The 14,399-nt window shown below is 37.3% G+C and overlaps 1 protein-coding gene across 1 annotated transcript in view; it reads left to right on the top strand.

Annotated features, from left to right (window-relative positions):
* The window catches only part of ADCY1 (adenylate cyclase 1), a 146,465-nt gene that overhangs the window by 83,019 nt on the left and 49,047 nt on the right, over nt 1–14,399 (top strand). The window contains exons 5-7 of the mRNA XM_069005864.1: nt 3,533–3,660; nt 10,924–11,082; nt 12,563–12,704. Coding sequence (XP_068861965.1) covers nt 3,533–3,660; nt 10,924–11,082; nt 12,563–12,704 — 429 coding nt within the window. The remainder of the gene's footprint in view (nt 1–3,532; nt 3,661–10,923; nt 11,083–12,562; nt 12,705–14,399) is intronic.

The following is a 14,399-nucleotide window of genomic DNA, read 5'->3' as shown; positions in this document are numbered from 1 at the left end:
GCTTTAAAGAAAGTCTTCTCCTACCAGACAGAGTTGCAAGCAACAAAAGTTGATTCTGATTTTGGATCTATTCACATAACAATTACTTACTTGGATAGCCTTTTAATACAAACAAGCAAAGTCCCAGCAGTGACAATAAGGATTGTTGCAATCTGACATGTGAAAAAGATCCTCCTTTAAAAGACTTTGCACTTACTTGGTACAATCTCTTGGTTCTAGAGAACATCTGACTGTCATTCTTATGGGTTCTGCTGGGAAAAGTTTGGCAGCTTCTTTAATATTTCTTTTAGACAACGTATATGTGTATATAGATATTGATGTATAAAATTTTTTTACGAAACGTAAAATCTTTTCCCTTTTTATTAAAAAATAACCTTATCCTGGCTATATCAAACATTTGTCTTGTATTCTACAAGAATGTGGAGTTAATGCTCTGAATTTTCAGTTTTTCAGTCTGAGTTGCAGACTTCAGTCTTTATGCAAAATGCATTAAATGAAGAACTACAGCAACAACAAAACCCCAGAGCTGTTTGAAACAAATCTTACATAACAGATAGATAGAATAAACTGCTTTATGAAGTGCTTTTCTGAAAGTGTGAAGAAAGCTCTTAGTAACTTTGAAGTGTGCTCTGCTTTCTGAGTTGGGCTTCCACTACACACTGACTGACCCTTTTACTGACAGTTGTGCCGGAGGGATTTCTGCAGATCCACTTGGAAACCTCTTAGTAAGGCACCCCAAGAGGGTGAGCTGCCTGGCTAATGTAGTACTGGCACTCTCTAGTGCTTTTTATCATGTGCATAAAACCAAATTATCTGTTGTTTCTAAACAGACATCGCTTGTATCAGTTGTGACTGGAATTTGTAACTATCACACATGAATTCATCAGCGTCACAAATGTTAAAAATATTGATGAGAGAAGGATTTTTTAGAAGTTGCTGAGGAAACAAAACAAAGAGAAGGGTGTTGTTTTATTAATTTTCTGTTTTATCAGTCCTTAAAAAGATTGCTTTTTCAAAGCTGTACTGTGGATCTTTCCTGGAAGTCTACCTCACATGTCAAGAAAAAGAAAACAAGCCATTTTTCTGAAGATTACTGTATATTAATGATAAATAGGACAGTGAGGATAATATCTGATAAGGAATAAACAGACTGGTGATTTCAAAAACAGCAGGCGATTTAGCCATATGTATTCCATCCAGATAAATATCTCTCCAGAAAATACTGTTGTACTATTTTTTGTTCTTCTTTTGTTTTTCTCCTGCACAAATAGGAAATTGACTCAGAATGGAGTAAACTCTGTTTTGTTTTGTTTTGTTTTGCTTTTTCTTTTTTAAACTGTCTACCAGGCTGTTATCAAGTCATTAGAAATAAGCCATTTTTGAGGTAGAGATTAATAGGAGATCACTGATTGATTAACACATATGTATTTTTCACCCCAGATTACTGAAATGGCTTTTCTGAATAGTTTTTCTAAGGGTCAAATAGACATTGCCTGGCCACAAATCCTACATACCAAATTTGAAGATGAAAAAGGTCTCATAGGAGATTTTGAAGTGTCAAAACTGAATTTATTTTGGAAAGCAGGCTTCAGCTTTAACTACTGAGAACTCTCTAGTGCTTCAAGATCTGTCCAGAAGTAGGGGGGGGGTGGGGGTGGGGAAGGGGGGAGGTCTTTTTTTGACAGTATAATCTAGTGGTATCTAGTAAAAAACTTTGTGGTTTCCATTAAAAAATGTACTGATTTCTGTCCAAAAGCCTTGAATTAAAAGGACTGTTCTGTGTCAAGGTCAGTTTTGAGATCTGCATATTACTGTGTGCATCAATAATTATTTTACTTATATAGTAGCATTTAGCCAAGGATTTCAAATAAGAGTCTGAGTAAAATTGGTGAGGCATTTTTGGCTATAGGTTGTGGGAATACTGTTAGGGCCCTGGTGATAATCCTCCAGAAAGAATTATGCTTGTATTCATGGAAGTATATATTAGCAATGATAATTAGTGGTATATTTAAAATCCTGCGGTACAGTAGACGAAATGTTAAGTTGTCACAACTATTTAAGCATACCCAAAAAGACAGCTCTCTTGTTTGATTTGAGATCTGAATTTTCTGCTTAATTTATAAAAAGAAGTACACAAATCAGCTTTCCCAAATAGTGCCTTCTTACATGCATGAACAGAGGTAAATCTCATTTTATAGTATTTGTTCAATACTGAGTACCATTTACAAAGAAGAGAGACATGGGAATGCCTGCAGCAGGAAGAGTGTGTAACAACAAGCCCCAAATGCTGGTATAAATGGTGATATGTCAGAGAGAAAAGCATCACTGTAGGCATAATTATTGCTTCTGAATGTGAACTGGATTGTGGGTAATCATGTGGAGAATGTGGTCAACTCAGGAAGGTTTTAATAGACAGGAGACTGGATGAAAACATGCTTGTATGAGAAGCTGAATAAGTATGATTCTACGATTAGATTTTTTTTGCAGAAATTTTCAATTCCATCACCACCACCCTCTCTTTTTTTTCCCCTTTCTGTGTTGCTGAAGTCACGTCTATATTGCACACTGCTGGGGAATTAATCAGACTTTAGTGAATCATCTCCCATCATGTTCACAACAGTTAATTTTTCATGGTGCTTACTGGCATAATCCCAGCTTTGTAAATTGGATTCATTTAATCAGGTTATTTACTTTTCTGTGCCAAACTCTAAATGGGTAGAAGTTGCCATAGTCTAGTTACAAAAGATACCATCATCTCTTTGTGTCTCCTCATAGTTTATTAGTTAAAGGTACTGGTTTTTTAGAGGCATTTTGTTATGTGCTCTCTGTTTAGAAATGAACTTTCTGCTCAGACAGATTTAGCAATTATTGCATGCCATCATTTTGTTTTTTTTTTTTTAAATGGGAGAGTTTTAGCCAGAACTCTTCGGCTGTAGAAATTAAACTTCATGCAAACAGGAGATAAATTTGATTGTAATGCAAACTGACTAGCTTCTTGTCTGCAAGTCTGTCATACTGATCATGCTGTGATTTATGAATAGGTAATGCAAAATGTGTGTACTTTCACAGATAAATAAGTAATCTTTCCTGGTGAATTGGAACTGAATTTGAAGCAAAAGTTTCTCAGAATGCAAACATTTCCCAATATACAGTAGTGGTTTGGCTTCAGTCTTTTGGTTTGGGTTCATACAGAAATGAAGTCTCATTGTGAATCTTGAATTCATAGTAACCTAGCATGCAGGCAAGGCAATGACATTTGTTCAGGACTACAGCTTTAAGCAGCGTTAACCCATGTGTGTTGAGCAATGCAGGGCTGATGTCCATTACATATGTATATATTTATAAATAAATAAACAAATGTGGTGTCAGCTGTTGTGTACAGGGAACCCAGATTTCATTAACTGTAAATTACCTCATTTGATCAGGGAAAGATTCCCTTTATTGCAATTTAGATATGCAGAACATTTTACCCTGTTAATATTGGAATATTTATATAAATAGTAAAAATTTTCCTATTCTGTTTTTATGAAAGGAAAATCATTGCAGAAGAATAAAAATCCTAGGGGACTGTTACTACTGTGTATCAGGATTGACCCAGCCCAAAACAGATCATGCCCATTGCTGTGTTGAAATGGGACTGGATATGATTGACACCATCACGTAAGTACCATGCATGGTGAACCCAGACAGGAGTGCTGCAACAACTCCTATGTGGTGTTCAGGAAGCGTGCTCTTAGAGAAACAGCAGTGTCTGCTAGCACTGCTCACCTGGCAAGTAACACTCTTGCATTCAGGCCGCAGGACACTTGATTTCAGGAACAGCCATTCTAGACATTGATTTTCCGCTCCATTTAATCACTGTAAGGAGTAAGTGTGCAAACTGAGTATGTAGAGGCATACACATGTACTGAATAGGTGGCAGAAAGATAATGGGAAATAACAAAATATACCCTATTGCCACAGTGAAAATAGTCAAGTTTCTTGTTTTGCAGTGATAAACACTGCTCATTTCGCACACCAGTATGTAAACTCAAAACCAGTCCTGATGTATGCCTGTTGTATATGTCTTTGTAGTCTCAAAATCATAGCCTGCTGATTACTCCTTTTTAATGTAATGTTTAAACCTTTCATTTATTCTACTTTTCAGAAATGTAATGTGGAATTCACTTTGCTGCTCAGATTTTTTTTTTATGCTTGATAGCTCTACATTGGTCATTATTTTGCTGAGGCAAAAAATATGGGTGTGAGAGAACTGTGAATGAGCTTTTAGCCAAAGCTGGAGATCTATTTCATTACATAGGAGGGAAAGGATAAAAATGGAAAATTTATTCACTATTGTATTGCTCACTTCTCCTTTTCATTTGCTAAACATACTACAAAATCTCACATAGTGTGAAGAGTTGGGTAAATGAATTCATTTTCACCCTCTCATTCAGTGCAATTCAGTTCTTCACGTTTTTAAGCATTGTAAAACTGATAAAATACTTAGTAATCTCTTAATCTATAATTTATGGGAGCCTATGATAATATAAAATCCTAAAAGAATATGTTTATTCTTTCAGCAGTATATGGATACTCCGTTTATAAGAAAGCCCTGACCTTTAGAAACATAATTAAATGTACAGGTCCTGTACACATTTTACAAAAGCCTTTTGGTTTGTCTGGTTTTGGTTTTTTTTAATCCCTGGACGATGTTCTCATCGTCTTTTAAACCCAGCATTAATCTTTAATTCATTAGTTGTGCTTTATTTCATGTCTACAAATAAGGTATTGATAGAGCTATTGGAACTTTCCTCTTTAGAATGTTTCAGTTTTACTAAATTAGAAATCAACATGTTCCCTTTTTTAGGGTATATTTTATTGACATGATAATGTAAACTTGAAAAAGGAGTTGAATTAGAAAAGAATGAACTGGGACTGTTCAGCCTACAGAAGAGAAGGCTCAGAGGGATTCTTATCAATGCAGACAAATACCTAGTGGGAGGGAGTAAAGAGGTCAAAGCCAAACTTTTCTCAGCAACATCCAGTGCCAGCACGAGAGGAAATGGGCACAAACTGAAATACAAGAAATTCAATTTAAATAGAAGAAAAAGCTTTTTTTATTGTGGAGGTAGTCTGATACTCAAGAGGTTCCACTGAAAAGTTGTGGTATTTGTGTCCTTGGAGAGATTTAAAACACAGCTGGGCACAGTTCTGGGCAAACTTCTGTAGCTGGCTGTTCTCTGAGCAAGTATATTGGTCTAGATGATTTCCAGAGGCCCCTTGCAGATCAGCAACTTTGCAATTCTAAGTGGATGAGCTGTAGCATGTTATCTAGACATGTTTAGTCAGAGGTTGTGGTAGAAGATAAGTGGCAATTTCAGAATTTTATTTTTTAAAGAACTCATATATTTTAGGTCTTTTGTGTAGTCAGTGGTAAGAGCATGGTGAGAGGGCAAGATGGGTAAGAGACAAGGCTGTAAGAGAGTTCCAGGTTTATTCAGGATTGTTGGATGGCTAGGGACCTATTGTGCATTCTTTGTGCGTAAGCACAATTAGTCTCTCTCTCCTTCACAGAAACAAATTAGAAGATAGACTCCCCAGATTAATTTGTTTTAAGATATATTCAGTAAATGAAAAGAAGTCAGGAGCTTCTGACAGTGAAGTTGGAATGCAGCATTTTATTTTGTATTGGTATGATTGTTAAGTTTTGTTTATCAGTTCCATGAGATACAAAGTCACTTCTTTTAAACTTCCCCCTTTCATGCAGAGGTGGATGCCAGCTGGTAGTCTTTTTAAAGTCTGTTCACTTTACTGTAGAATTCAGGTCTTGGCACTGTAAATTTATGCTTGGAATTTGTCATCCCTAGTGATAGGTTTGTCATGTTACCTGGGATAAATAAGTAAGTAAGTAAATAAACAAATAATTAAAATCACTTCAGCTGTGAATCAGGGGATAGATTTGTCAAAAGTGTCTGTCCCAGAGCTATGTATCAACAAGATGTGGGGTTTTTTTCTCGAAAATCAAGGAATATAAACTTCTATGGCTCATTGGTGGTTCTGTGATTGGACTGAGTTGAATGTGTTCATATAAATGGATACATTCCATTCCCTTCATGTTCTGCATAACTATTATTTAAGATTCCTACAGTATGGTGCTGAATGTATCATCTGAGAACATAATTTTCACAGTATTATAAAATAATTATAATTTTCACAATTTCATCCACCTTCCTCAAAGTTTTCTTCAAGGGAACAGAACCAAAATCATTATGAAAGGAGCTTTTTATTCTTAAAAACTGATAAAACAGATAGTGTTATATTCTGCTTCTATTCCAAAAGAATTTCTGCAGCTGTTGTGTCAGTGCCTCAGTACAGGCCAGGTGTTTGTTCTACTTTAGAGTCACTTAAAGTGCCACGGCAGTAAGTGAAGTGTTTGATATCACCAATGTTGTTCTTACCGTATGAGTTTTGACTGTCAACTTTTTGTTACAAATAAAATTAAAATGATCATATTCATTAGTGCCTCTAATATGTCACGTATTTCTCTAACATGGCTGTTGTCCTCACCTTGGTTATGAACAGTGTGTTAGGCCAAGTACTCTCTTCACCTTACTTAAACTGATTCCCACACTTGAAGGTTTCAGTCTCATGTACTACAGTGTTTTACCTTCTAAATATTTGTTGGCTAATTGCCATGTAGAAAAGTTATGCCCTGCTAACAAAGCTCTTCCCTCCCTCTCTCTTCCAAAAGCTGTCTAGAGTTCTGGTTTAAGCTAGTGTTATGGGGGCAATTTTATACATTCTTAATAGTCTTGTCTTTCCTTAGACAGCACTTCATCAATGGATATAAATTGTATTAAACAATTCTTTGGCTCAGTCCAGAAACTCCTCTTAGGAGATGAAATGTGGCAAAATGAGGCACTTATTTAACTGCATTCAATAATGTTGCAGAGCAAGAAATAATCTGTAATGTTTCCAATTGGAAATGAGAGATTCTGAGTGAGCAGTATATAAATACTAGGTTTTGGACTGGGTCAAAATACTTGGGTTAACATTCACAGACTTATCAAAACTTTAATGGAATCCTGTGATCATTCCTGTTGTCACACAGACAGTACATTTTCATGATGCTTCTTCTGTTAACACCTTGCCAGGATGCCGTTTTAGTACTGACTCAGAGGGAATTGCATCACTAGCTGCATCACTGACTGTGTGTCGTAGCAGGAAGCATGGCACAGTAGGAGCATGACTGCTGCTGACTGCTTTAGTTCACCCTACACATACTGTGGTGAGAAGGGGAAGGGTTACTTTAGAATAAGTCTCATCTGACCTTCTGATTGAAGCTGCATGTGGGCTTTTGAAGAGGTCTGAAGGAAACTGTCCATGAACCCTTGCTTCTTGAGAACTGAGTAACCCAGTGGGGTTTATCTGATATTTTCTGTGTCGCATAGGTGATTTTATCCCGAATGGATGACTCCACCTAATGTGAATGAATCCATCAGTCATCATGTAAGACCTCACAGATGGAAGTTGGGCTTATTTGCACCTGGGGAGGTTTTTGCATTGGGGAAGTTGATGCTCAAACTGTCTCCTTTTGATGGGTTTGGTCATTGGCTGACCAAAGCACCAGGAAAGGGAGAGGAACTACACTAGCCAATTTGAGTAAGTCCAATGGAAATATCAAGTTCTCCTGTGTGATATTTTTCTGAGGAAATATACAGAAGCATTAACTTCCCTGATGTCAACACTGTTGAAGCTTTTCCGTGGTCATCCAAAAGTCCAGGGCCTGGAAATGTTTGAACTGTCAGGAGTGAATTGACCTCAAGTTTTGAGAGAACCAGCAGCTGCCTTTTTAAGAAGCTGTCTGTCCTTTGAGAGAACCAGCAGCTGCCTTTTTAAGAAGCTGTCTGTCCTTTGAGAGAACCAGCAGCTGCCTTTTTAAGAGGCTGTCTATCAGTGGTGAAAGCTTCGTCAGCCTGCACCTCTGCCAAAGCAAGCCAACAGCCCTTCACAGCCCTGACTCTCTGTCCTAGTGCTCTGCTGCAGCTGACCAATACTCTGGGGAAGTGTATGTAATCGAACCAAAAATCATGTCTATGCCTTTAACCAGAAAACATTTATTTCTGCAGATATTTTTAGATTGAAAGAAAAGACCGAAATAATTAAAAGAAATAGCATGCAGAGCTTTTTTCTTTCCCTCAAATGCCCAGTAGCACAGGTCTGGAGCTGTTCTGCAGCTGATCTAAATTACTTTCATGGCTTGTATCAGCACATGAAATAATTGTAGTTAAGGAGGGAACTAAAATTTAAAGGCTTTATAGGATACTAGAGCTGTCAGGGTAGATGGTTGTCTTATTAGTCACTTGCATAGACTCTGAACACAATCAATTGATTTAAAAAGAAAATTACTTTTTTATTTCCATTTTTTGCTGGGCCTGCTTTTGTGTTAACAGTTGGACAACTTAAGTATAGTATAGGAACGTTTGAGACAATAAGTTCTAATGAATCATTTATTTGAGAAACTTCTTTTTCCTGTTCCTGGCTTGTTTGTAAAGTGCTGAAATTTTCTCAGAAATGTATTTATAATTTAAAACACCTCAGTGGACATTTTTGTGATATTTTATTGTAGAAATGTTGATGTTGTTTGGCAATATGATCATTGTGCTGCTCTGAATTTATATTTGAAGCCTGTTCTTTATGTATTACCTAATATTCCTCATTTTTGATAGTTCATTGGGGTATATTTATGGAAATTATCTGCATAAAGAGCACAAAGGTCTACAAGATAAACTCAAAAAATTTAATGAACTATTCATGAGCTTTTTTCCCTACTCAAATTTAGTAATGATGAGAGCATCTCTGAAACATGTCATAGCTTCTGGGGAAGATGTAGAAATGCATTCTCAATTTAGATTTTTTACTAAGTGACTACTTATGGAAATTTTTAGTTCAAAACATGAAGTTTTTTCAGATTCTGCTTTATGGTTCATTGGTGCATTCTACAGATCAGCTTATTTAACAAGGAGTATGGTCAGCCATGTTGTATTTCTCTGCTCATCTCTTTTCATTTACTTTTCGTTATTCTACTCAAATTTATAAAAGGACATTTAATTTCCTCCAGTCAGACAAAGCAATGTTAAAGCCTGGAGTGGACTTCATCAGTCTCTGAATTTCACTGTCTTTCCACATACATTTAGTCTGCGGTTTTATGTACTTTTTTAAATAGAGTAGAAGAGAGGGAGGGAACCAACAAAAAAAAACCCCACTCATTTGTGAACAGAGAAACTCAAACTCTTGTGGGTTCATTAATTAAGATTACTACATAGGTACTTAATTATGTAGGAGAACATAGGTAGGCGTGGTGTAATCCTGAAGGGCTTTGGCTTGCAAGGTACGGTCTTGGTGTAAGGTCAACCTGTAAATGACACAATAACATATGCTCAGGTGAAGATACAAAGTGTGGTCACTTATCACTAGGTGGCTTATGTAATTAAGTCCTTTCATTTCCTCAAAGCTTTGTCAAACAGTGTGCACAACAAAGCTTTGTAACACTAGAATCCTTTTAGGACTCCTTGAAGTCATATTTGAGGCTTGACTGGGCACAGATACTGTATAAGGGAGAGCTAACTAGCAGTGAGTAGAAATAGGACAAGGAAATATTTAATCTTTCAGAAAGCTGTGCATAAGCCTGTCTGTGCTATCGCATAAAATATGACTGAAAAATGTGTTATGCCCAGATTCCCTATGGGGAAAAAAGAGGTCTCCATGTTACTCACATTAGTGATGGCTGACATGGTATATACTTCAGCACTTCATAGGTGAAGAGTTTCTTACTTAAATTGAGGCCAGGTATCTTTGCTGCACATTCTACATCTTGATCTATGCTGACCTTTCTGTTAATTGTATTTAAACAAGTATAACTTCTGAAAGAGTTGAAAAGTCTTTCTAAAGGCATCGCTGCAAAATCCAGTGTACCTGGATGATACTTGAAAACAAAAAACTGGTCAATGAATTTCAAGGAAAAATTATAGCCAGCATCTCATTTTAAAGTCTTCTTCTATTAAACGCATTGGAAAATTCAAATTAAGAAAATCTAATGAAAATAAATTCTTACACTGAATAGTCAGTTTCCTTTATTCAGTGATAATATCACTTTTTGGACAGCAAATGGACAGTGGAATGCCAGGTGTTTCCCTAACAGAAAGAGCTGAAAAGATCTATGTACAGTATTATTACATAACATGTAATATTTAAGACTATTCAAGGTACCTTTTCAGTGTTCACAACTTTGTGCAGGATGCAAGTCATAGCATGCCCTTCATTCACAGAAATGAAGAATCTTATTGCAGCACCAAAAAAATGCTTTTAATAACAATTTTGCATATTAATTCATCCTTTACCCACTAGGCAGTGAAAATCTCTGAACATTAGATTTAATTAACAGGTGCAAGACCATAGTTACAAGTTGTTTCTGTGCCACTCTTACATGAGCTTTGGAAAGATATTAGTGTTTATAATCAATCTGCTGTTCTTACACTGATTTATTACTTTCATTATTTTCTTTGTCCTGGATTCTGGTAACTGGGTAATTGAACCAATTAGAACATAGTATATTGGGAATAGTTACTTATACATTGGCCTTTTCAACTAGTGCCTCTCCGTACCTCTTTTCTCACAGAAATGGTCAAGAAATTTAGAAATGCTGAGATTTTGGTTCAACAGTAATTAAAATATAACCAAGAAAATTTTTGTTTTCAAATTACAATTAGGGCTTTGAAACTAGTAAAAGTAGAGAACAGTACCTGAATATACCATTTCACATTTTATAAGACCCTTTCTATTTGGTCATGTATATATGTGTGTGTGTGTTAATTTCAGAAGGAGAGAAAATCAAGAGCAGACACTGTCTAAATATTAATTTTCTGATGCTGTCCATTGCAGATCTGTTGCAGAAGCTACAGAGGTTGATCTCAACATGAGAGTTGGATTGCATACAGGCAGGGTGCTTTGCGGGGTCCTGGGTCTCCGAAAATGGCAATATGATGTCTGGTCAAATGATGTGACACTAGCTAATGTAATGGAAGCTGGAGGACTGCCTGGGTAAGTCTGAAAAAGAACCATAGCAAAAAAAAAAATAGAAAACTGTATGGGTGAAGAATTTATTTCCTTTTTTGAGGCATTTGCAATGTAACTTCTACTGATGAAAAAAATTGTGTTTGGCAAGAGCAATCAATGTATTATGTGATTTATCCTGTGGAATTTTCCAAATGATCTTGATATTTGTGTAAGAAGATTGCAAGTAGGTTAGATTAGAAGCAAAACATTTTCAAATAAAATAGTTTTTGGAAGTTGACAAATATTAAAAGTAGGAATGAGGCAATACCAGGAAAGTAAGAACGCTAGACTTTGATCCTTTCATGTTACAAAAGTAAAACCCTACAGCTATTCCTGAAGTTTTTTACTCTTACACACCTCTATACTTGGAGGGGGGAGGGGGGATGTCTTGCTCCTTTTACATGACAAGATTTCCAGCACTAGTCGCATGCTATAGAAAAGATATACTTGTTTATGAACTCAGATATTGATGACATTTTCAAATGATACAGTAGCACATAAACCTGCAGCCAATCCATGGGGCATGTCCTGGAACTTTAAGTACTCGTTGCACAGCCTTGGACGCAATTTAAATACACACAGTGAACATTTGCAATGGTGTATGGGTGTTCTTTGTGTAGCTCACATTTGGACTAGGACTTGCCATACTCTTTTTGATTTTTACAAAATCTTATTTTGCTATACAGAAGGACAATGGAACCAATTAATTTTTTGTGGTAATGAATTTCTATTTATTGCATACATCTGCTTTACATAATTTTGGCAGTGTATTTTATGTGTTCATTATCTTAAAGTTATCCAGTGGAAAAAAAATCTGAACACGCATTTATTAGAGGAAAGCAGTAAAATCATTTTAGATACCTTCTCTAAAGAAATTTCAAATATAGGGAGTCTTTCAGGAGAAAATGTGAAAACGTTTTCATTATAAGAAAACTCAGAAATAATATTAAAGATGGGTGTGTTGCCAAAACAAAGTGAATCAGAAAGCTGCCTACAAAACAGACTGGATGAATGATATGAGTCAGAGATGTGAAGTGAAACAGAAGAAGAGGTTTCTCCTTTATACACAAGAGAGGTTTTGAGTGTGATGTCACAAGTTTCAAATAGCAGGATGTTTTTCCCAGCAGCCATTGAGGTAAAAACTTAAGAAAGCCACAGAATGTACAAGAAGATGTGCAGACACTCACTTTCTACAAATCAGCAAATCTGCAAGTGTTTGGATAGTCAACAGTTATCCTTCTGTTCACTTTGCCCAAGTTTAGAAAATATATGTAATAGAAATTTTTCTATGTTCAATTTGGCTAAAATTGAAACAAAACAAAACTTTTTTTTCTTTTTACCCATCAAACTTGTGGTCTTCCATGTAAATGGACATCTTTATGAAATTCTGTACAGGAGTGTATTTCAGTAGCAGGTAGCTCATAATGTATCTTTGCTTTAAACGACGTCTAATTTTTCTCTCCAGGAAAGTTCACATTACAAAGACCACCTTAGAGTGCCTAAACGGGGACTACGAGGTAGAACCAGGATATGGTCATGAAAGGAATAGTTTCTTGAAGAAACATAATATTGAAACATATTTTATTGTGCCATCCCATCGTAGGAAGGTAAGCATATTCAGTGATATATTTTCATAATTTAACAAGTGTGCTATTCTGAAAGCAGAGACAATACTAGTTGGGTTTTTTTCTAAAAGCTGTTCAAACACTCTTGAAGGCCCAGCAGTGCAATGGTAACATTTTGAGTCTCAGCATACAATGAGGTGGTGACAGTGTTTTTCCAACAGGTGTGACTATAGTTACACCTTCCCTCCTCTGGTTACTGAGTGCAGCTTTTTGTTCTACTGAAAAATGTTTCTTGTGACCCCAGTAGGAGTCTTGAAAACATTCCATTTGTTAAACCTTTTCTACATCAGATGAGGCTTATCTTTGAAGTTATCTGTCATAACATGTTTAACAGGCCAAGAGAAACTTTATCCCCTTTTATCTCCGTCAGAGAATTTGGGATACAGATTTTTGCACCCATGTCTTCTGAAACTCTGTCCAAATAAGATTAGTTCAGGGATTTTACCTTCAAGGAGAAAATTATAATATCAATTGGTCAGGTTTTAAAGGGATGTCTTTATACACACCAGGTTTTTAAGCTGTCAAAAGTCCTTGTTTGAGGGTTTTAACCATCAAGAGTCTGAGAAAACATAACCACAGAAAAACAGGTCATCTTGAATTTCATACCTGCAATCAGTTTTTTGGTCTTAAATTGATGACTCTGTGAGTTTTTATGGAAATATTGGGAGTCCATTCACCAGGGTAATTTGATTTTGAGATTGAAAACTTCTGTTGTTTTATTCCAGAAAGGCAGCTTCAAGAGTGATTGTGTAGATTTGGCACAGCCTGGTTTTTTGGTAGCGGGGGAGGGCTACAAAAGTGGCTTCTGTGAGAAGTTGCTAGAAGCTTCCACCATGTCTCACAGAGCCAATCTCTGATGACTCTGAAGATGGACATGCTGCTGGCCCAGTTAGAGAGGTTGGAAACGCCTCTGTGATGACATATTTAAGAAGAAAATGAACACAGCGCACACACAGTTTTCTCCAGGGCAGGGCAAGGCATCGTCACCGGGGCCACCCCAGGGCAGCATGCAGTGATGCACCACAGCTGCTGCCATCTCGGTGTGGCCCGTGACGAGCCTTGCCTTCCTGGCCGACCCTAGCCAGCCACACCACGGGCAGAAGTCCCAGGGCAGTGGCAACAGCTTTTCCTTCCCAGCACCCCGCATGAAGAGAGGCGCGAAATAGCACCAGCGCCTGCACAGTGACAGTGGGGCCGCCTGGCTGGCAGCGGAAACATGGCGAGCGATTCCGTGACGCGCAACCTAGATGAGATCAACCTCTCCACGCTATGCTATGGGATGTTGCAAGAATCTTTGAATTGGTGGAACTTGTTAGCAATGGTACCTATGGGCAGCAGTTTTTCTTCTAGGTAGAGGAGGAAGTGAGGACATGTAAGAGAAAACAACACGGAGGCACCAAAGTCAGCGGAGAAGGAGGGGAGGGGAGGGGAGGGGAGGAGGTGCTCCAAGGATCAGAGTTGAAATTCCTCTGCAAGGCGTGGTGAGGACTATGGTAAAGTAAGCTGTCCCCCTGTAATCCATGAAGTCCATGGGGGATGCAGAGATCCACTCTCAGCCCGTGAGGGAGGTGCTCACACCAGATCGGGTGGATGCCAGAGAAAGCTGTGATCCAGTGGGAGACCTGAATAGAGAGAGGGGGCCCTTGCTTCCAAGCTAGAGAAGCCTATCCTTAGAGG

This window comes from Aphelocoma coerulescens, chromosome 2 (genome assembly GCF_041296385.1).
Source record: "Aphelocoma coerulescens isolate FSJ_1873_10779 chromosome 2, UR_Acoe_1.0, whole genome shotgun sequence".
Taxonomy (NCBI): domain Eukaryota; kingdom Metazoa; phylum Chordata; class Aves; order Passeriformes; family Corvidae; genus Aphelocoma; species Aphelocoma coerulescens.
This window is presented reverse-complemented; position numbering and strand designations above follow the sequence as displayed.